The sequence below is a fragment of the Arachis ipaensis genome, chromosome B1 (genome assembly GCF_059453495.1).
Source record: "Arachis ipaensis isolate K30076 ecotype BB chromosome B1, ASM5945349v1, whole genome shotgun sequence".
Taxonomy (NCBI): domain Eukaryota; kingdom Viridiplantae; phylum Streptophyta; class Magnoliopsida; order Fabales; family Fabaceae; genus Arachis; species Arachis ipaensis.
Window position 1 is genome coordinate 141,326,063 of NC_142436.1, and position 24,132 is coordinate 141,350,194.

At 40.3% G+C, this 24,132-nt stretch overlaps 1 protein-coding gene and 1 pseudogene across 1 annotated transcript; both read right to left on the reverse strand.

The window, feature by feature from the left end:
- On the reverse strand, positions 1-24,104 carry LOC148578646 (uncharacterized; annotated as a pseudogene).
- Positions 12,184-13,429, reverse strand: LOC148578647 (uncharacterized). Its single transcript, XM_088502094.1, has 2 exons — positions 13,312-13,429; positions 12,184-13,223 (listed from the first exon to the last, which is right to left on the reverse strand). Exons 1-2 carry the CDS (start codon positions 13,427-13,429, stop codon positions 12,184-12,186), a joined length of 1,158 nt encoding a protein of 385 aa, XP_088358220.1.
- Positions 24,105-24,132: the final 28 nt, after the last annotated feature.

Here is a 24,132-nt window from a genome sequence, read left to right on the forward strand (position 1 = left end):
TTATGACTTTTTCTTTCTTCCTTCTTCTAAAAGAAGTGGTGCTACAATGGTATCACATGTTTTCTGGTGAGGGACTACTCCCTTTAGAATCATGTAGTCATGCAATGCAATCACCTCATTAGGACTACATGTCTTGATGAAGTGAGTAACAAGTGTAGTGTATGTTACAAAATCAGGACGAATACCCTGGACAATCATCATCTTCATCAATTCTTTTGCTTCTTCCTCGCAACCACACTTGCAGAGAAGGTTTATCAGTGTATTATACGTGACTCTACTCACAGAAATTCCCAAGCTCTTCATTTCCATAGTCAAATTAAACACTTTATCAATCTGTCCACCAGTTCAATATCCACTAATTAAGGTATTAAAGGTCGTTGCATCAAATAATCTTCTCTTTCGTAATTCATCAACTATGTATTCTGCAGCATCTATTGAGGCCATTTTACACAGACCATTAATGACAGAATTGTATATTGTCAAGTTAGGCTTCTCATCCATCTTTATCATCCAATCAAAAACTTGAAGCGCATCGTTTGTGTTACCTAGTTTACAGTAAACATCAGGAGCCAGGCCACGAGTAATCATGCTGCCCAATAGTTGCTTGGCTACTGCCATGTTTTTCTTTTTGCATATATAGTTAAGAAGTATGTTGTGAGAAAAAGAATCCTGTATTAGATTATGTTCTAAAATCTGGCTATGAATCTTAAGAGCTTCAGTCAGATATCCATTTCTGCAAAGGCCTTTGGTAAGGATTGCATAAGAGTACTGATCAGGGCATATATGCTTATCAATCATGTCAGCTAGTAGCAAAGAAGCTTCCTCAATACTTCCTTCACGATAAAACCAATGTAAAATCGAATTGTAAACAACATTATTAGGGACCAATCCCCTTTCCACCATTACATACAGAGCCTCAGTGCCTCCTCCAAACTTCCCCACCTAGCATAACCATCTATCAAAGTAGCATATGTTCGAACACTCGGCTCTATACCTATCTTGACCATTTTACGAAGCATTTCTTCTGCAAGTAATAATTTCCCATTCTTGCAGAATCCGTTGATTATGGAGTTGTAAGTAACAGAATTGGGCCAAACAAAATCCCCTGACATCATGGTCATCTTTTTAAAAAGTTTCAAGGAAAGACCCAAGTTGCCAATCTTGCATGCCGCGTCTATGATTATGTTAAACGAGACTACACTGGGGAAAATTTTACCCTTCATCATCCTATATAACACTGACATAGCTTCCACTAGTCGGCATTCCTTACACAGAGCATAGATAACTAAGTTAAAAGTATTCACATTTTCCATGTAACCAAAAGAACCCATTCCTCTATACAAATTGTTGAGTTAAGAAATTAACCAAATTAATTAGTGATGACAAACATTATTTTTGGACAAAATAAATAATTAGTGTTGATTAATTATATTTACTTATTACTAATTGTTTATTGTTGCAGGCCAAAATTCCATAGCCCAAATGGAATGAAAAGCAATCAGCAAGGATGGTGGGCTGAAAACAAAATTAAGAGCCCAAGGAAAAGCAAAGAAAGAAGCCAAAGAAATCAAAAATGGGCCAAGCATATCACTACCCGATCCAATCCCGAATTGAATTTCAATTCCCTCTCACTTGCTTTCACCAAATAAACGTTCCTTTCCTCTCTATCTCAGTCAAGTCAGAAACTCAGAAAAGTAAGAAAGAGAGAAAGAGCTTCTTCCCTAAGCTAGTAACCAAAGAAGTAAGAGAGAGAAGGTTTAAGCTTGAAAGACAGAATGTCAAATCAACAAGTTCAAGCCAAATCAAGCTTAAGAAGAGATCAAAGGTAAACCATTTCCTCATACATGCAAATCGGTTTCTTCTCTTCTTCCCAACTCTCTGTTCTATCCGAAATGGGATACAAGGGAAAGAAGATTTCTGTTCTTCTCTGCTATGTATCCACTGTCTTAAACATGACTTGGGGACCAAGTTGGTTTTCAAGGGTTCAGATCAAGTTGACCATTGGAAGATTTCTATGGTTGCTGCTTTATGGCTTTCGGTCAAGGTGAGGAAGTCAGAAGAAGAGTTTCTACTCTGGGGAATAAGGTGAAAAAGTGAATCTGTAGGTTGGTGAAGCTCAAGGCTCAAGGTGTTGACCTTGGAAGAAGAACCCAATAACATGCAAGGAGATAAAAGAGGTTCCTCTACTTGGATAATGCTTTCTTTAAAAGAAGCATTCGGCCAATACTGAAGAACTGTATCTGAGGTTTGCGAATATGGTTTTGCACATAGCAAAGAGGCTGCTGATGAAGTCAATCTCCTTCATGTTTTACTGATTGTAATGTACTTTTCTAAGTTTATCTTTCTGTAATTTCTTGTGAGAAAAGGCATTGTGAGAAAGCTCAAGTAAAAGCCATGAGTGAAAAAAGGCTGAGTGATACACTTGAGAAAAAAGCCTAGAGTTATTTCAGATTTCTTTAGGTATGTTTATGTCTTGTATCTTGTACCTGTGAGGTATCCTTTTCTTAGTTGGGTTAGCACTAAGAGTGAAATAGTTAGGTATTAGCATAGCCAATGTCAAGTTAGGTTAGAACTTGAGTGTGAAAGGATTGGGTCAATCCTATGAAATTGGTGTATGTAATACTATTAACTATAGTAAAAATTCTTCCACTGTTGTGGAGGAGACTGGATGTAGGTTGCATAGCACAAGGCAACCGAACCAGGATACATGCTGGTGTTAGCTTCTCTCTTCTCTACTGTGTTCTGTTTTCTGATATTCATGAGACAAAAATAAATTGTCTCATAAATTTTCGCTGCTAAGTACAAACAGAATCAGAATTGAAAGTTTATTTTAAAGGGTCATAATAGCAACTAAAAAGGAAGGCATAGATTCAACCCCCCTTCTCTAAGCCTACTACAACCTTCAATTGGTATCAGGAGCTAAGGTCTCAAGAATCAAGCTTAACCACTTAGAGCAAAGATCCAATGGCGAACAACTTGGGCACAACCACAGTTGCCTACACCCTCACTGATGGCCAGTCAAACAACCGGCCACCTTTCTTCAACGGGAAGAACTACTCCTACTGGAAAGAAAGGATAAGGATTTTCATCCAATCCATTGACTACAACATATGGAAGATTATTGTGAGTGGTCCCAAGATCCCAACAAAAACAAATGCTGATGGAGTGGTGACTCCAAAAGAAGAAGCTGAATTGAATGAAGATGATAAGAAGAAGATAGAGCTGAATGCTAAAGCAATCAACCTTCTTCACTGTGCTATCAGTTTTGAAGAGTACCGGAAGGTGTCTAGATGCAAGACAGCCAAAGAAATCTAGAAAAAACTCCAGGTTACACACGAAGGCACTAAACAAGTCAAAGAAACGAGGATTGATATGCTGCGAAAAGAGTACGAGATGTTTAGCATGAAGGATGGAGAAAGCATTGATGAAGCGTTTGAGAGATTCTCAAATCAACAACCTTGATGCTATGGGTACAAACTATGTAGAACAAATCTTGGTGAGAAAACTCCTTAGAAGCCTCACAAAAGAATGGGAAAATACTGCCACTGTCCTAACCGAGAGTAACAACATAAATCCCATAACCTATGATGAGCTGAGAGGAAAACTCCTTGCCTATGAAGCCACACACACAAACACAAACTCAAAGAAAAAGGGAATAGCTCTCAAGTCACAAATAGAACCAAAAGAGAGTGAGTCTAGTGATGGTATTTCAGATGACGAGCTTTTGTTTTTTGCTAGGAGATTTAGAAGGATGATGAAGAACAAGGGCAAATACAAGGGTTCAAGTTCAAAGGAGCACAAGCTCGACTTGAGCAAGGTGACGTGCCATCACTGCAAGGAGGCTGGACACTTCAAGCTAAACTGTCCAAAGCTCAAAAAGGAGGACAAAGGAAAGAAAGAAAGGAAGAGAGTACTCATGACAGCTTGGGAGGATCTTGAGAACGACTCAAATGAAGAAGAAGAATCTGAAGGAGATGACAAAGATTACTTCATGGCTGGAAACAACAATCTTGATGAGATAAATTACTATGATTTGACCATTGAGGATTTACATGCTATTATTGATGATCTCACTTTAAACACCTCAAAATTGTTTGACAAGTACAATGAATGCAGATCTGAAAGAGATGTGTTAAGAGCTGAAAATGATTTTTTAAAAGAAAAAGTGAAAAAAACTGAATGTGCTTTGGACATCATTGAAGAAAACAGATTTCTGAAATCTGAACTTGAAAAATTAAAAGGAAAGCACATTGTGGATCCTTCTCATGAGTTAATTGCTGAAAATGAAATATTAAATGATATGATTAAAAGGCTAAATGGTGACTTAGCAAAATTTGCTCAAAGTTCTAGTAACTTGGACAAATTACTTGCAAGTCAAAGACCATTATTTGAAAAATCTGGTTTAGGCTACATAGCCAAGGAAGATGCAGTTTCCAATACTTCCTCTATAAAATTTGTGGCTTCTTCATCAAATACCAAATCCATACCAAACAAATCGGGTATTGGATATGTTTCAACTTTTGAAGAAAAATTTCATGAAGTATACACAAGTGAAACTGAACCTTCACCAAGAACTGATCTGAGTTCAAACCGGCCAGGTTTGGGTTACATTTCGAAAAATGAGGCTGTTTTCAAGAAACCACCATTTTACGACAAAACCTCATTTTTTTAGCGACATGGCGACCGACCTCTTCAGGTCCGACTAGCCGACCTCTTCTCAAAGAGCTTGGTCAAATCTACAGAAGAGCCCAGTAAAGGGCCCAAATAGAGGAACACGACCCAAATCCAAAGACAATCCAAAGCCTATAGAGATAAAGGCGATTCCCTTGAAGATAAGCTGACTTCACTCAAAATAAGATAAGATAAGATAAGATAACTAACTTATCTTATCGGAAAGGTCAGCCCACACTACTATAAATACACTGAAGCACCCAGGTATAACTCATACTCTGATTCTACATAAAACCTGTTTAATACCCATGCTAACTTAAGCATCGGAGTCTCTTGCAGGTACCCCCACCCTCCGGTGACAAAGGATCAACAGTGCAGTCAGTCCAACAAGTCGGACACGACAGCTCTGGCCGCCACTTACCAGCCGGACACGTCAGCACCGACCAGTACAGAAGATCTCACCCGAGATCGACCTCCAGTTTCAGGTAACCCTCGGAACATTGGCGCTGTTGCCAGGGAACCTGGAAGTCATCCTAACACCATGGCAGACGGTCATGACAATGACCATGATTCAGATCTGGAAAACAGAACACCGCACAAGAACGCGGACACTACATTAAAGGATACTCCAGAATCCAACGGGGACAAAAACTCATCAAATCCGAGGGTAATAGAAGCACTTCAAGACCGTTTAAAGCAACTTGAAAAAGAAACTCAACAACAACGAGAGGTCGGAAAGGATCTACAAAGAGAGGTACGGCGACGTCGAGAATTGGAAGATAAACTACTGCAATTAGAAGCCGACCTCAAATCAAAAGCTCCTCGGACCACTTCTGAGGAAAACTCACGCAAGGAGCAAGATCCATTCACCAGGGAAATCATGAAAACCAAAATTCCAAAAGACTTCAAACTCCCGGATATGACTTTGTATGATGGCACTACAGACCCCAATCATCATCTCAGCAACTTCAGGAGCAGAATGTACCTCACCGACGCCTTAGATGCAGTTCGCTGCAAAGCTTTTCCAACAACTCTCACAAAAACAACAATCAGATGGTTTGATAACCTACCTCCAAAATCTATCTCAAACTTTGACGACCTGGCCAAAAAATTCCTAGCCAGATTCTCCATCCAGAAAGATAAGGTCAAACACGCCCCCAGTTTATTGGGGATCAAGCAAGGAGATCGGGAGAGCCTCCGCAACTACATGAAAAGATTTAACAAAACATGCATGGACATACAAAGCTTGCCAACAGAGGCCGCCATCATGGGACTCATCAACGGCCTACGAGAAGGACCTTTTAGCCAATCTATATCAAAGAAGTACCCTACCTCCTTAGACGAAGTACAGGAGCTAGCAGAAAAATATATCGACATGGAAGAAAATGCTCGGTTAGGAGAAACTTCCAAATCTGGGGTCCCCTGCCGAGACAAAGACAAGGAATCCAAAAGGAAAGAAGATCGGCAAGGGGAGAAAATCAAAAAATACCACAATTACACCCCTCTCAAGGTATCCCTAGTCGACGTATATAAAGAAGTCTGCCATACGGAGAAAATACCACCAGCTCGGCCACTCAAAGGCAAAAGAGGGGGAGGAAACCGGAATGAGTATTGTGAATATCATCGAGTGTGAGGGCACTCCACCAACGAGTGCTTCGATTTGAAGAACATCATAGAGAAATTGGTGAGGGAAGGAAAACTAGATCGGTTCCTGGCAACCCGAGATGATGATCAAAGAAAGAGACGAAGGGACAAAGATACCAGACGAACCACGCGATCACCTCGTACACCAGAAAGACACGTCCACATGATACACGGCGGATTCGCAGGGGGAGGAATCTCCAAATCATCTCGTAAAAGATATCTCAAAGAAGTATATCATGTCGAGGGAAAGGAGGAAGCACCCGACATCCCTGCAATCACATTCACTAAAGAAGACACATCTGGTATCATCTCGGGGCACGACGACCCCATGGTCATCACCATCATACTAGCAAACGCCAATCTCCATCGCACATTAATAGATCAAGGGAGCTCCACCGACATCTTATTCAAAACTGCCTTCGACAAACTCGGCCTAGAAGACAAGGAGCTTAGGGCATACCCGAACAGTCTGTTCGGACTAGGAGATACCCCGGTACAACCACTGGGATACATATCATTACATACAACCTTCGGAAAAGGGAACCAATCCAGGACACTCAAAATAGACTACATTGTGGTCGACGTGAGTTCAGCCTACAATGCTCTCATAGGTCGGACAACACTAAATCAACTCGGTGCAATAGTCTCGACTCCATATCTATGCATGAAATTCCCGACTACAGAGGGGATAGCCACAATAAAAGCAGATCAAAAGATGGCACGCCGATGTTATAACGAAAGTCTAAACCTTAGAGGCAGAGGAGAAGAGTTTCATGCAATTGAGCTTGGCGGAGTTTAGAGATGAGAAGAACTCCGTCCGCAGCCAGAAGGTGAGATAGAGAAGGTTCAGATCGGAGACACCTCGGACAAAACAACTAACATCGGTACGATCCTAAAAGGAGACTCGAAAGAATTACTGGTACAATTATTACGAGACAATGTTGATCTCTTCGCATGGAAAGCCGCAGACATGCCAGGCATAGACCCCAAGCTAATGTGCCACAAATTAGCGGTCTATCCAGGATCTCGGCCGGTACAGCAGAGATGAAGAAAACTTGGGCCAGAACGATCCCAAGCTGTGGAAGAACAGGTACAAGCACTACTGGAGGCAGGGTTCATAAGAGAAGTAAAGTACCCACTATGGCTAGCTAACGTCGTCTTGGTGAAAAAATCAAATGGGAAGTGGCGAATGTGCACCGACTACACCGATCTCAACAAAGCCTGCCCAAAAGATCCTTATCCACTCCCAAGTATCGACGCTCTGGTAGACACTTCATCCGGATATATATACCTCTCGTTTATGGATGTATATTCCGGATACAACCAAATCCCCATGTATCCACCAGATCAAGAAAAAACCTCGTTTTTGACACCAAAAGCAAATTACTGCTACATTGTGATGCCCTTCGGTCTCAAGAACGCAGGAGCTACTTATCAAAGGCTAATGAATAAAGTCTTCTCAAATCACATCAGAAAAATCATGGAAGTCTATGTAGACAACATGTTAATAAAGACACAAAGCGAAGAGACACTATTGTCCGACCTGGCTCAAGTATTCGACACTATAAGTAAGCATGACATGCGACTTAATCCTGTAAAATACACCTTTGCAATAGAAGCGGGCAAATTCTTAGGTTTTATGCTAACACAAAGAGGAATTGAGGCAAATCCGGATAAATGTCAAGCCATACTCAACATGAAGAGCCCAATCTGTGTCCAAGAAGTACAGCAACTCAACGGGAGATTGGCCGCCCTATCCAGGTTCTTAGCAGGGTCAGCAATAAGATCTCTATGCTACTTTAAGGAAGGGAAAGCAGTTCGAATGGACAGCAAAATGTGAACAAGCCTTCCAAAACTTCAAGGAATTCTTAGGACGGCCACCCATCCTATCTCGGCCACGAGAAGGAGAACCACTCGTATTATATCTCGCAGTAGGAAGCCGGGCAATAGCCTCAGCACTAGTCAGAGAAGACAAAAGTGGGCAACAACCCGTCTACTTCATTATTAAAGCGCTACAGGGATCCGAGTTGAATTACCAGAAAATAGAAAAGTTTTCCTACACCCTCATTATAACATCTCGACGACTTTGCCCGTACTTCCAGGCTCACACCATTAGGGTTCGAACTAACCAGCCTATAAAAGGAATATTGCAGAAAGCAGACTTAGCAGGCAGAATTTTACAATGGGCAGTTGAGTTATCCGAGTTCGACCTCCAATATGAAGCTCGGACGGCCATCAAGTCACAGTATCTGGCCGACTTCATCGCAGAATTCACGGATACCCTGGAAACCCCTACAGAATGGAATCTCTACGTGGATGGCTCTTCGAATAAGACTGGAAGCGGCGCAGGTGTGATAATAGAAAGCAACCAAGGAACCCAAGTCGAGCTCTCCCTCAAATTTGGTTTCCCGGCCTCAAACAACCAAGCGGAATATGAAGCATTACTAGATGGTTTGAAGCTGGCTAAGGAGGTCGGAGCTCATAAACTCAACATTTTCAGCGATTCGCAAGTAGTCACCTCACAAATCACAGGGAGCTACCAAGCCAAAGACCCCACCATGAAAAAGTACTTGGATAAAACCAAGGAACAGCATGGACATCTCGGGGAATATAAGATCTGCCACATACCCGCGAACAAAATGCCCAAGCTAACGCACTCTCGAAGCTAGCCAGCACCAAACCAGGGGGCAACAATAGAAGCCTCATCCAGGAAATGCTACAGAACCCGTCAATCTCGGGAGAGGAAAAATCCCTAGCCATAACAAGTCAGGACCAAGGATGGATGGCCCCCATAATCAACTACCTCAAAGCAGAAACACTGCCCATAGAAGAAAAGGAGGCAAAAAGGTTAAAAAAGGAGGCGCAATACTACACCATCATAAATAACATTCTGTACAAAAGAGGGATCTTAATACCATTACTAAAATGCGTGCCGACCTCCAACACAAGGGAAGTGCTAGAAGAAATACACGGCAGCATTTGTGGCAATCATCTCGGAGCACGAGCTCTTGCCAAAAAAGTACTCCGGGCGGTATTTTATTAGCCAACTCTACAAAAAGAAGCTACAGAATTTGTAAAGACATGTCCACCATGCCAGAAACATGCCAACTTTCACATCGCGCCGCCAGAAGAGCTCATCAGCGTAACCTCACCTTGGCCATTTGCAAAATGGGGACTTGACCTTCTCGGACCTTTCCCCCAGGGATCAGGACAAGTTAAATTCCTCATAGTAGGGGTAGACTATTTCACAAAATGGATCGAGGCAGAGCCCCTAGCCAACACCACCGCTCAAAGAAGCCAAAAATTCCTATACAGGAACATTGTCACGAGGTTCGGGGTTCTATACTCCATCACCACAGACAATGGCACTCAATTCACAGACGCAGGCTTCAGAAGACTAGTAGCCGACTTGAATATAAAGCACCAGTTCACCTCCGTCGAACACCCTCAAGCCAATGGACAGGCCGAAGCCGCCAACAAAGTCATATTGGCTGGGTTGAAACGGAGACTGCAAGATGCAAAGGGAGCTTGGGCCGAAGAACTTTTACAAGTCCTATGGGCATATCGAACAACGCCACACTCCACCACAAACGAATCACCGTTTCGACTAGCATATGGAGTGGAGGCAATGATCCCAGTAGAGATCGAGGAAGGGTCATCCAGAGTAGTCCACTACAATGAAGAAGCCAACTCTCAACTTCAGAGGGAAGAACTCGACCTACTACCTGAAATCCAAGAAAGAGCTCGAATCAGGGAAGAAGCGCTAAAACGTCGAATGGCCTCCAGATATAACCAAAGGGTAGTACCGAAAAGTTTCGTGGAGAATGATCTCATCCTAATCCGAAATGATATAGGCACAACCCGACCAGGAGAAGGAAAGTTGGCAGCAAACTGGAAAGGACCCTACCGAGTTGTAGAAGTACTTGGGAAGGGCTACTACAGACTGTCCGAACTCGACGAACGAGAGCTTCCCAGATCATGGCACGCCTGCAACCTAAGAAGGTACTACAGCTAGAAAAAGTAAAAGATCTCATTATTGGATGCACTCTTTTTCCTGAAAAGGTTTTTTAATGAGGCACCAAGTGAGACTCAGACACTATCCGGCTTAAAGGGATGAAAAAATCCCATATGTATATATTTGCACTTTCCTTTAAATAAAATATATTTTTAGATATTCTACAAGTTTTCAAGACGCATTAATCTAAAGCATTCATCGTCTGATTATAAAGCAACAGATCGGCATAAAGTGAAAAAACAACTTCACTGCACGATCACGATAAAGAAAATCGTCCGATAAAGGTGAAAACGCAATTCACTTAAAAGACGATCTAAAGATAGCAACCACCTTCTACAAATCGGCAAAGATGAACACAGAATAATATAAGAAGTTATCGAAAGTTATCCGAAAAAAGAACCTGGCGAGGTCTTATGGATTGCTAAATAATAACTTAAAGACTGGCCGACGTTAAGAAGTCGGACCAAGTCAGCCCAAGTTATAAGTAAACCCTGGAAAGAGGTCTGGCCAACCCTATTAAAGAGGATTACTTTAACTTAGAAGGGCCCGACATGACAAAGTCGGCCCAAAATGAAAAAGTTATAAAAGTAGTCCCTGAAAGAGACCTGACAAAGGTCCAAAAAAGAGGACTACAAAATTAACTTAGAAAGAGGACGACGCAAAAAAGTCGACCTCCTACAAACAAGTTATAAAAGTAATCCCTGAAAGAGATCTGACAAAGATCCAAGAAAGAGGATTACAAAAATAACTTAGAAGAGATCGATATAACGAAGTCGGTCTCCTACAACAAACAAGTTATAAAAGTAATCCCTGAAAGAGATCTAACAAAGATCCAAGAAAGAGGATTACAAAAATAACTTAGAAGAGATCGATATAACGAAGTCGGTCTCCTACAACAAACAAGTTATAAAAGTAATCCCTGAAAGAGATCTGACAAAGATCCAAGAAAGAGGATTACAAAAATAACTTAGAAGAGATCGATATAACGAAGTCGGTCTCCTACAACAAACAAGTTATAAAAGTAATCCCTGAAAGAGATCTGACAAAGATCCAAGAAAGAGGATTACAAAAATAACTTAGAAGAGATCGATATAACGAAGTCGGTCTCCTACAACAAACAAGTTATAAAAGTAATCCCTGAAAGAGATCTGACAAAGATCCAAGAAAGAGGATTACAAAAATAACTTAGAAGAGATTAAGTCGGTCTCCTACAACAAATAAGTTATAAAAGTAATCCCTGAAAGAAACCTGACAAAGGTCCAAGAAAGAGGATTACAAAAATAACTTAGAAGAGATCAAGTCGGTCTCCTACAACAAATAAGTTATAAAAGTAATCCCTGAAAGAGACTTGACAAAGGTCAAAGAAAGAGGATTACAAAAATAACTTAGAAGAGGACGACGTAGTCGGCCTACTACCAAACAAGTTATAAAAGTAGTCCCTGAAAGAGACCTGACAAAGGTCCAAAAAAGAGGACTACCAAAATAACTTAGAGGACCAACTTGAAGAAATCGGTTATGGATCGAGAAAACTGAAAAACAAATTGGACACACACAGCCACAACCTCAAAGGATCCAAGCTACAAACTATAAAGTACAAAGCAATCCAAAGAGGCCAAGCCGCAAGGTTCCAACACTCTCAGAAACCAGAAGAGATACCAAGTTAAGCGCAAAAAAGCATGATATAATCTACAAAGTTATAAAGCTTCAGAGGCCACCAAAATTTACCTCAAAAAGCTAGCAAGCTACTTTTGTTTTTTAAAAGTTGCTAGACAAGCAACTAGAAAGTGTCGGCAAAACAATAAAAGTTTAAGAGTCCACAAGCCGGGCCAGCTTCACAAATATCCAGAGAGAAATCAACAAACATCGGGAGCCTTCTTGGCAGCATTAGGATAAGGAGAAGGAGGGCGAGTCTGAATAGGCACAGCATCTACCGTACCATCGTCCCGGTTTAAAATCTGGTAGTCAGGATCAGAAGCAGGAGGGCCGACCTCGGCAGGAGGAACAGTAGGAGCTGACACCTTGGCAGAAGGCACAGGGAACGGTTCGACATCATCATCATCCTCATCATCAGGGACAATCTTACCATCCCTAACAACGTTATCCAGGCTGAAGAGGGTGAGATCGGCCTCGGGAGCAATAATCCGAACCTGCTCTTTCAGGTTCTCATAGGCAGCAGTTACACTGCCAACAAGATGACCTTGGAGCTCGGAGTAATCAGCTCGGGCATTCTCCAACTCCTCCCTCAGGCGCATCACCTCCCGATAAGATGTCACATAACTGTCCTTATGTCTCATAGCCGTGTCCTCGGCCAGCCTCACAGAAACCGCCAGAGAGATGGAACTTGCCTTCTCATTCTCCAAATCCTTCTCCAACTTGGCTACCTTTACCTCAAGCTCTTCCTTCAGGCCCTTCATACGATCAAACTCCTGTTTAGCCTCCTCCATAAAGGCTTTGGTGGCATGGAGAGGAACATTTTGAGCAGTCCGGTATAGGGCAGCCCCCATATACACCATTCTAACACTACTTCGAGTTATAAAGTCCAGATGGCGAAGGAGCGACACATCGTCCATAGGAAGGACACCGTAGGGACCGATTTGCTGATCCACAAATTCAATTGCATTAAGGTCAGGAGCATCAAGGTTGAAAGGCTCAGCTATTTTTTGTTTCTTGTTGGGAGGAGCACCAGAGCTAGAGGCAGAAGTCGGTGGAGGGTCAGCCAGATGAACTCGAGGAGTGTGGATCACTTTCCTCGGGCCAGGAGAACTCGGCACAGGCGGTTTCACTTGCACTTGGGAGGATCCTTCCCCGGTCGCCTTGGCCGAAATATTTTGAGCAGCAGTCGCCTTCTTTGCCCTCTTGAAGGCCTTCATGGAGTCATTGTTTTTTGACATCTCTGCAAAATCAGCCACAGTAAAAGGTTACAATCACAAGATAAGGAAGTCAAACTAAGAAACAAGCATAGAAACAAGTCAGGCAAATACCCAAAACAGCCCGGACCAGGGATATGTCATTTAAAAACCTTTTGGTATCAAGATGGGGTGGTGCCCCCCATAAATCCTCAAGGACAACAACAAAGGCACGCTCAACATCGTCAAGCATCTCCCAAGTATAGCGAGACACTCTCGCATCCTTCTGCCACTCCAGAGGAAAAGAGGGCTCATCATTTTCATCAAGAAAAAAGGGACGAGCCCCTCGACAGCACGAACTTTGAAAAAGTAATTCTTGAAATCCTTAAAGGATTCATCATACATAGCAAACACTTTATGGCCCTGGGCAGACCTGAAAGAAACCCAAGAAGTTTTTTTTTCGAAGAACCACCAGGCTTGGCAGAAACAAACAGATAAAGGAAGAGAGTCTGAGAAGGCGTTACACCTAACTCTTGGCAAAGTAGCTGAAAAATTTTGATAAAGCCCCAGGAATTCGGGTGAAGCTGTGATGGGGCAATATTACACGACCACAACAGATCGGTCTCAAAAGCAGTAAAAGGAAAAGTAATGTCCAGTTGGCTGAAGAAATGTTCGTAGGCATAGAAGAAGGGACGCTCCCCCTCGATGGAGGTCGGAAAACAGACCCTCTCATCAGAATCAGGAGCAACAAGCTCGTAATCCCTCTCCTAGGCACTGTTACCACAAATCCTATGACGCTTCCTCAGCTTTATGCAAAATTCAGCATCCACAACAGAAACACACATCAAGACAAGGGAGTCCAGCCAATTGGACATCCCCTCGGGAACTCTGGAAGACATCTCGACAATGTTATTGCGAGAAGACATGAGGCCAACTAATCCTACAAATAAGAAAAAGAGAGGGGATTACTAAAAATATCTCGGACAAGGGATAAAACAACTCAATCAAAACAATACAGTCAAACAAGCAGAAAAGGAAAACCCCAAGACCCAAACCAAAAATCTTGGGGCATCCTTTGGAGGCAGTAACAAAGCAAGGTTCTCAGGAAAAAATCTATAACTCGCATCCCAGCACCTCTCAAACAAGAAAAGAAGACGGCAAACAGCAAGAGTGCATCCCTAAACATCAAGGCACGACAAGAAGAAACCACCAAAGATGCAACCTTTTTCAGAATCAGACAAAAGCAATCTTCAAACAAAATGAGAAAAAGATGCAGATTCTCTGGTTATTGGTATCAGACAGAAATAACAGAACATGCAAAAGCCCTAAAAGGCATCAAGTAACAGGAAAGGCAAAAAGGATCTTACAGAAGATGAAGGAACTCCTAGAACACATAACAATTAGGTGCGACAAAACAGAAAGATCCAAACTTTCTCTAAAGCAAAATCAAAACTTGATCACAAAGCCAAAGTAGCGAAAGAGAAAGAAAATACGAATGGAACTCACCTGGAGAAGGAAGAAGCTTCGAAGGAAAGAAGGAGGCATAAAAATGGAAGCTGCCCAGAAAATTCGCCGAGCGACGCCGCAACGCAAGAAAAAGCAGAAACAAGGGCAAGAAACAGAGAGCGAGAGAACAAAGGAAGAAAATGTGAAGAAGTTACAAAAGACCAAAGAAGAGAAACCGTTTCTGGGTTTTCAAAAATCAAAATAAAGCTTCAAAGGAAAACGGGGCAATTAATGCTAATTAATGAAAGTATTAAACCCTCATACGTTTCCAAAAGCGCTGATATAAAAGCGGGCGCTTTTAAAGAAAAACGTTCTACATTCAAAAGATTCTACAGAAGGAAAAAATCGACTAAAATGCTTGAGTTCGGCTTCGCTAGAGAAGGACCGAAGTCAAGGACTCGACCTCAAAAAAGAAGACCGAGCTCAAGCAGGGGCACTGTTCATACCCTAGGTCGAGCTGTCCGACCTGGGATATTTAGCGACATGGCGACCGACCTCTTCAGGTTCGACTAGCCGACCTCTTCTCAAAGAGCTCGGCCCCAGTAAAGGGCCCAAATAGAGGAACACGACCCAAATCCAAAGGCAATCCAAAGCCTATAGAGATAAGGCAGTTCCCTTGAAGATAAGCTGACTTCACTCAAAATAAGATAAGATAAGATAAGATAACTAACTTACCTTATCGGAAAGGTCAGCCCACACTACTATAAATATACTGGAGCACCCAGGTATAACTCATACTCTGATTCTACATAAAACCTGTTTAATACCCATGCTAACTTAAGCATCGAAGTCTCTTTCAGGTACCCCCACCCTCCGGTGACAAAGGATCAGCAGTGCAGTCAGTCCAACAAGTCGGACATGACAGCTCTGGCCGCCACTTACCAGCCGGACACGTCAGCACCGACCAGTACAGAAGATCTCACCCAAGATCAACCTCCAGTTTCAGGTAACCCTTGGAACAGGATATGTTTCAACTTTTGAAGAAAAATTTGATGAAGTATACACAAGTGAAACTGAACCTTTACCAAGAACTGATATGAGTTCAAACCGGCCAGGTTTGGGTTACATTTCGAAAAATGAGACTGTTTTCAAGAAACCACCATTTTACAACAAAACCTCATTTTTGAAAGGTAAAAATGTTCAAAGAAATTCTGGTGAAAATGCTTTTGCAAAGAGGAATAACTTTAAGAAAAACCAGTTTGTCAAAAGGAATGCATCTCCTCCAAAAATCAGAAAATTTCAACACTTTAATAATTTCAAGCAATATAACTCACCCCAATTTCAGCGACACACATCAAAAAATCATTATGTCGATTGCAAGAAAATTGGTCACTCATATGCACAATGCTTCATTGAAAAAAGAGTTATAGGAAATAAAGTTTACCATGTTGTTTGTGATTTCAATGCACTTGGGCAACCAAGATGGATTAACTTCAAAGGATCCAAATTAATTTGGATACCTAAGGCTACTTGAAACTCTTCATGCAGATTTGCCTAGCATCCAAGAACAAAAAGGACATGTGGTACATGGATAGTGGATGTTCAAGGCACATGACTGGAAGGTCAACCTACTTCATCAAACTAAATAAGTATGATGGAGGTTTTGTGACCTTTGGAGATGATGGTAAAGGTAAAATCATTGCTGTTGGAAAAGTAGGTAATGAACAATCTACTTTTATTGATGATGTACTTTTGGTATGTGGTTTGAAGCACAATCTTTTGAGTATAAGTCAGCTGTGTGACTTAGGATATTTGGTAGTTTTCAAAAGACTTGAATGCTGTGTTGTTAATGAAAAGACAAATGAAATGATGTTTGTTGCCAAACGTTTTAATAATATGTATGGACTTACTCTTGATGAACTAAAGGATCAAAATGTAGCTTGTCTTCACTCTAAAGAATCTGAAAAGTGGTTATGGCACAAGAGATTGGGCCATGCAAGTATGTTTCAAATAAACAAACTTGTAAAGAAAGAATTAGTAAGAGGTCTTCCTTTGATATAGTTTGACAAAGACATCACTTGTATGCTTGCCAAATGGGAAAACAAATAAAAAGTTCTTTTAAACCAAAGGAAGACATCTCTACTAAAAGACCACTTGAGTTGCTACACATTGATTTATTTGGTCCAACAAGAACTCAAAGCCTAGGTGGTAAACATTATGGTTTAGTAATTGTGGATGACTATACTAGGTTTGGTTGGGTTTTATTTCTTGCACACAAAAATGAAGCCTTTTCGGCCTTTGAACCTTTTTGCAAGAAAATTTAAAATGAAAAGGATTTGAAAATCTCTTCTATAAGAAGCGATCATGGAACTGAATTTGAAAATAATTTATTTGAATCCTTTTGTGAGGAATTTAGAATATCTCACAACTTCTCTTGTCCAAGAACACCACAACAAAAATGGTGTTGTGGAAAGAAGAAATAGAATCATACAAGAGATGACAAGAGCTATGCTTTGTGAAAGTAATGTTCCAAAATTCCTTTGGGCTGAAGCGGTTAACACGGCTAGCCACATTTTGAATAGAACAATCATAAGAAAATTTATGAAGAAAACCCCTTATGAACTTTGGAAAGGCTACCCACCAAACTTAGATTACTTGCACATCTTTGGATGCAAATATTTTGTTTTAAATAACAAAGAAAATTTGGGTAAATTTGATCCAAAGGCTTATGAGTGTTTGTTTGTAGGATATTCCACAACTAGTAAAGCATATATGGTTTATCATCAAGATGCTAGAATTATTGAGGAGTCCATACATGTTACATTTTGTGATACTAACTTGGTACAAAGCATTTTGGAAGATTGTGATGCAGGAAATCAAGCACAAAAGGAAGTTGAAACTGTGCAAAATCAAGAGAATGGAAATTCTGTTCAAGCTGAACCAGAAACTGCTGTTGCTAAAAATTTAAGAGACAATTCTATTTTGTCTCACGAATCTGAAGGATACCCTGAAGCCAGCAGCACCTAGAATCCCTTGGTAACTGAATCTGCCTCCAAGTCCACCAGACCTCGTGAATGGAGATTCTTGAAGAATTATCCTGAGGAATTTGTCATTGGGGACGTCTCTCATGGAGTGCAAACACGGTCCTCCACTAGAAAGGCAAATGAAGGATCAAACATTGCCCTTCTTTCACAAATAGAGCCTCAAAATGTCAAGGAAGCCCTTAGTGACCCTTCTTGGGTTAAAGCTATGGAGGATAAGCTTCTTGAGTTTAAAAAGAACTAAGTGTGGACTTTGGTCCCAAGGCCAAGTGGAAAGAAAGTGACCGGAACCAAGTGGATATTTCGGAACAAGTTGGGAGAAGATGGTAGCATTGCAAGAAACAAGGCAAGGCTAGTGGCACAAGGATATGACCAAGAAGAAGGAATAGACTTTGATGAATCCTTTGCCCCTGTTGCCCGAATGGGAGCCATAAGACTTCTCTTAGCTTATGCTGCATTTTGTGGTTTTAAATTATATCAAATGGATGTGAAATGTGCATTTTTGAATGGTGTGATAGATAGAGAAGTGTATGTGGAGCAGCCTCCTGGTTTTGAAAATAAAGAGCATTCTAATCATGTTTTCAAATTATCAAAAGCTCTCTATGGTTTAAGACAAGCTCCTAGAGCTTGGTATGAGAGAATTAGCTCATTTCTTTTGAAAAATGGTTTTCAAAGAGGCACCACTAACACAACTCTATTTATCAAGAATTCTAATGATTCTTTTATTCTAGTCCAAATATATGTTGATGACATTATTTTTGGATCAGCTAATGAATCCCTTTGTTCTGAATTTGGAAAACTCATGACAAGTGAATTTGACATGAGTATAATGGGTGAACTTAATTTTTTCCTAGGGCTAAAAATTAAACAAACTGAAAAAGGTATTTTCATTTATCAAGAAAAGTATGCCAAGGAATTAGTTAAGAAATTTGATATGAAAAATGCCAAACCTATGGGAACTCCCATGCATCCTAATTCAAAATTAGATAAGGGAGAAACTGAGAAAGATGTTGATGAGACTAGGTATAGAGGAATGATTGGTTCTCTTATGTACTTAACTTCCTCTAGACCCGATATTGTGCAAAGTGTTGAATTGTGTTCTAGGTTCCAATCCAAACCAAAAGAGTCACATCTTTCTGCAGTTAAAAGGATCATTAGATATGTTCATGGCCCATCCAATTTTGGTCTTTGGTATCCTAAGATTGATGATTTTTCTACAGTTGGTTATTGTGATGCAGATTTTACTGGTGATAGAGTTGATAGAAGGAGCACTTCAGGTTTATGTTGCTTCCTTGGAAAGTCCCTAAATGTTTGGTCAAGTAAGAAGCAACCAACTGTGGCCTTATCCACTGCAGAGGCTGAGTATATAGCTGCTTCTTCTTGTTGTTCTCAACTTCTATGGTTAAAAACACAGCTTGCTGATTACAAACTAAATGCTAAAAATATTCCCTTGATGTGTGATAATATGAGTGCTATTAATATTTCTAAAAATCCAGTTTTGCACTCTAGGACTAAGCATATTGAAGTGAAATTTCACTCAATAAGAGAAGATGTCCAAAAAGGGGATATTAGTATTCAATTTGTTAAATCAGAGGAGCAATTAGCAGATATTTTTACAAAACCATTAGCTGAGGATAGATTCTGCATGCTTAGGACTTGTCTAGGAATTTTGAGTTATGATTCTTTATTTGAAAAATACTGATGTATTTGCTGGAGCTTTTTGTCTCATAAACAGGTATGAGATAATTCTGGGCAGATGATGAATATTTCCTTCAAATCAGCGTGTTCTGGGCTCGTTTCAAGTGAAACTCAATCTGGGCCAACTTCAAAATTCAGATCATGAGTGGTCCAAATGTGTTTCCTTAAGTCCAACCATCTCTGGGCCCAAATATGAATGTTACAATTTTTGGTTAATAATTTTTGTTGGCCTGTGTGATTAATTTTTTTTGAAAAAGTTTTATTTTAATTTTTTTTCAAAAAGGCTTTTCAGTTTGATTTAATTTTTTCTTTTTAAGGATTTCAAAAATTTAAAATTTAAAATTTCTTTGTTTTTAAAATCAAATCAAATCTTTCTTTTATAAGGTCATGTCTTTTCAAGTCTTTTCAAATGGTGATGCAATTGCATGGTTTTGGAAATCTACTTTTGGGTACGGTTACCAACACTCCCTCTCTTCCCTCCATAACTCCTTCTCTATCCCTTCGGTTCTCACCACTACCCTCATTACTCTTTTTCTTCTTAAACCAAATAACCACCAAATGAGGAAGAAAACCATAGCACACAAGCCTCCTCGTGAAAAGGTGTATAAACTTCCATCCAAGCCTTCAACTCGCTCCCAAGATAGAACCTTCACACCTTCACCATCTCCTCCTACCTTTCCTCCTCGCACTGCTCCCATGGCGCAAACCAAGACCACACCAAGGTACCCTGCCCCTGCCAAACTTACGCCACCACCTAAGGCAACGCCATCCAAACCAAGCTCTTCGAAACCTGGCTCATCCAAGGGTAAGCGTTCTGCTGTTGAAGAACCTGTTCCTGAGACAGCAAAACCTAAGTCAAGGTCTGTTCCTGTGCGCTCACAAAGAGGTAACCTTCATCGCCCTCTCAAATCTGTTAGAGAACCAGACATTGATCCTTTTGCTCACAAATCACACTACATGACATCTCACTCAGACTATAACCCCCATCGTTTCAAATCTGCCATGAACCACGATTTTTATAAGGGAGTTATTCAGTATCGTACTCTATGTCCCTCCTTTCTTGCGAATTTACCTGATTTGAAAAAGAAAGGTTTTTCTTTTGTTGAAAATTTGGAATTTTTAGACTGGAATCACCTTTTCAAAATCAAAAAACCTGTATATCCTTAGTTAGTCAAAGAATTTTATGCAAACATGACTTACCATGAAGGAAGTGTGCATTCTTATGTTAAGGGCAGAGACATTATTTTGAATAATGAAACTGTCAGTGATTCTTTGAAGTACACTGATGTTGGGCCGTGTGCTTACACGTCTGTAAAGTGGGATGAAGGAGTTGGTATTTCTTACCATGATGCTTTGGCTCATATCTGTGAACATGTTTTCTTAATTGATGGCATCACACCCACTCACAAAGCCCTAGGATATGAACGTGCTCAGTTGCACCGAATTGTCAACCACATTTTACTTCTTCAAAGTGGTTCATATCAAAGGGTATCTTACACAGACATACTGGTTTTGTATGCCCTAATCACTAAAACAGAAATCTCTTTTGCCTATTTGATGGCTAGATACATGTTTGATTCTGTTAGAAGTGAGAAAGATAAAGCACTACCTTATGGCATGTTTTTAAGTTGCATATTTGAGAATTTTGGTGTTGACCTGTCAAATGAGGATTATGAAAACAGACATTCATACCTAAAAGGGGGTGGTTCAGTGAAACAGCAAAAGAGACTAACTTGATCTGAGAGAGTGGCTCTAGATGATGATGATGAAGAGTTCATTCCAGATGACTCTCCTCCTCCTTCCACCGAGGGTACTTCCATCTCTACTGGGAAGAAATCTGCTCTGCTGAATGTGGTCAAGGATATCGCTCAAGAGTTTGTTTCCCAATCAAATCACATGATTGCCATGAGCAAGGAACAAAGGAAGCTAGCTAGCAAGCATGAGAACTTTCTGAGAAAATCAAGGGATAGGGTGGCTGTGCTCATGACCTTCATTGATAATCTTCAAAAGGATGAAGACATTGCCACTGATGTTGAAGAAGAAGCTGTTTCGAAGGGGAATGGTTTTGATGCCTAGGATTTGTCTCATGAAATTTGCTGCTGCTGCTGCTGCTCTCTTTTTGTCTCATGAACTCTGTTTTATTTTGCTACTATTAAACTGTTTTATCTTGGATGACTGTAATAACTCTAAATACTACTGCACTGTTGTTAGTTAGTTAGAACTTTGGACTGTGATCTAACCTTTTCTTGCAGGATTTGTATTGTTGTTTTTGTTGATTATCCGCCCTTGATGACAAAAGGGGGAGTAAGAAAATAGGTGCATTAAAACTTGATTACACATGCTGAATCCCTTTTGCTACTGATATTAGCTTGATGTTGGGCTGATTATATAGTGTTGCTTATCTGATATCCCTTAGATAAATGTGTATAGCTCTTCATTGTGGTCTCTTTAAGTGTAATATAAAATAGGAACAAAGAGGAGGCATAAATCAAGGGGGAGCTAATCTTGAAAAGGAAAGGGGAGCAACACAATAGCAAATGACAAAAATCAAAGGGAGTTTCTAAACTTACTCAAATTCATTTCCTTTTTATTATTGCTTAAACCATGTTTGTCATCAAGGGGGAGGTTGTTGAGTTAAGAAATTAACCAAATTAATTAGTGATGACAAACATTATTTTTGGGCAAAATAAATAATTAGTGTTGATTAATTATATTTACTTATTACTAATTGTTTATTGTTGCAGGCCAAAATTCCATAGCCCAAATGGAATGAAAAGCAATCAGTAAGGATGGTGGGCTGAAAACAAAATTAAGACCCCGAGGAAAAGCAAAGAAAGAAGCCAAAGAAATAAAAAACGGGCCAAGCATATCACTACCCGATCCAAGCCCGAATTGAATTTCAATTCCCTCTCACTTGCTTTCACCAAATAAACGTTCCTTTCCTCTCTATCTCAGTCAAGTCAGAAACTCAGAAAAGTAAGAAAGAGAGAAAGAGCTTCTTCCCTAAGCTAGTAACCAAAGAAGCAAGAGAGAGAAGGTTTAAGCTTGAAAGACAGAATGTTAAATCAACAAGTTCAAGCCAAATCAAGCTTAAGAAGAAATCAAAGGTAAACCATTTCCTCATACATGCAAATCGGTTTCTTCTCTTCCTCCCAACTCTCTGTTCTATCCGAAATGGGATACAAGGGAAAGAGGATTTCTGTTCTTCTCTGCTGTGTATCCACGGTCTTAAACATGACTTGGGGACCAAGTTGGTTTTCAAGGGCTCAGATCAAGTTGACCATTGGAAGATTTCTATGGTTGCTGCTTTATGGCTTTCGGTCAAGGTGAGGAAGTCAGAAGAACAGTTTCTACTCTGGGGAATAAGGTGAAAAAGTGAATCTGTGGGTTGGTGAAGCTCAAGGCTCAAGGTGTTGACCTTGGAAGAAGAACCCAGCAACATGCAAGGAGATAAAAGAGGTTTGCTGTTCACTCAAAAACTAAGGAGAGAAAACCAGAGTGTGAGAATAGAGTTCTGCAAAGAAGTTCCCCTACTTGGATAATGCTTTCTTTAAAAGAAGCATTCGGCCAATACTAAAGAACTGTATCTGAGGTTTGCGAATCTGGTTTTGCACATAGCAAAGAGGCTGCTGATGAAGTCAATCTCCTTCATGTTTTACTGATTGTAATGTACTTTTCTAAGTTTATCTTTCTGTAATTTCTTGTGAGAAAAGGCATTGTGAGAAAGCTCAAGTAAAAGCCATGAGTGAAAAAAGGCTGAGTGATACACTTGAGAGAAAAGCCTAGAGTTATTTCAGATTTCTTTAGGTATGTTTATGTCTTGTATCTTGTACCTGTGAGGTATCCCTTTCTTAGTTGGGTTAGCACTAAGAGTGAAATAGTTAGGTATTAGCATAGCCAATGTCAAGTTAGGTTAGAACTTGAGTGTGAAAGGATTGGGTCAATCCTGTGAAATTGGTGTATGTAATACTATTAACTATAGTGAAAATTCTTCCACTGTTGTGGAGGAGACTGGATGTAGGTTGCATAGCACAAGGCAACCGAACCAGAATACATGCTGGTGTTAGCTTCTCTCTTCTCTGCTGTGTTCTGTTTTCTGATATTCATGAGACAAAAATAAATTGTCTCATAAATTTCTGCTGCTAAGTACAAACAGAATCAGAATTGAAAGTTTGTTTTAAAGGATCATAACAGCAACTAAAAAGGAAGGCATAGATTCAACCCCCCCTTCTCTAAGCCTACCACAACCTTCACAAATTCCAAAACCTATCGATTTCATTCAATTGCAACAAGTGATTTAGGAAATTGTTCCAAGCATGAATAAGAATGAAACAATCCCGGCTCCTTAAATTATAGATGACATCGTAAGCACTTTCAGTAGCCCCAACCTGAGTACAAGCCCTCACCAATGCATCAAAAGCCGTAATACTAGAGCAACATCTTCGATAACTCTCTATCAATACTTCCAACAACACCAATGGAGGAGTGCCCTCTTTAGTAATCAAGTTTCTCAGAAGAAATAATGCCTCATCGAATCTTCTTGACTTCACCAGCACATGAACCAAAGTGCAATAGGAATCTAATGAGTGAGGGAACAACCCTCCAACCCAGTTATAAAAATCTAAAGCCAACTGTGGCGAGTTCTGGAACAACTAAGAATTAATGACATTTTTTTTTTACATTCTTCTTTAATTCTTAGTTGTTCTAGTTTTAGTCCTAACAATAAACTTGGTAAGATGGCATCACATATAATATACGATATGTGAATGGA

Excerpts from the sequence above, each read along its gene's own strand:
- LOC148578647 (XM_088502094.1), bottom strand. The coding sequence starts at position 13,429 with ATGCTTGACGATGTTGAGCGTGCCTTTGTTGTTGTCCTTGAGGATTTA. Across the intron at positions 13,224-13,311 it reads CCTGGTCCGGGCTGTTTTGG|AGATGTCAAAAAACAATGAC; the intron begins GTATTTGCCTGA and ends CTGATTTTGCAG.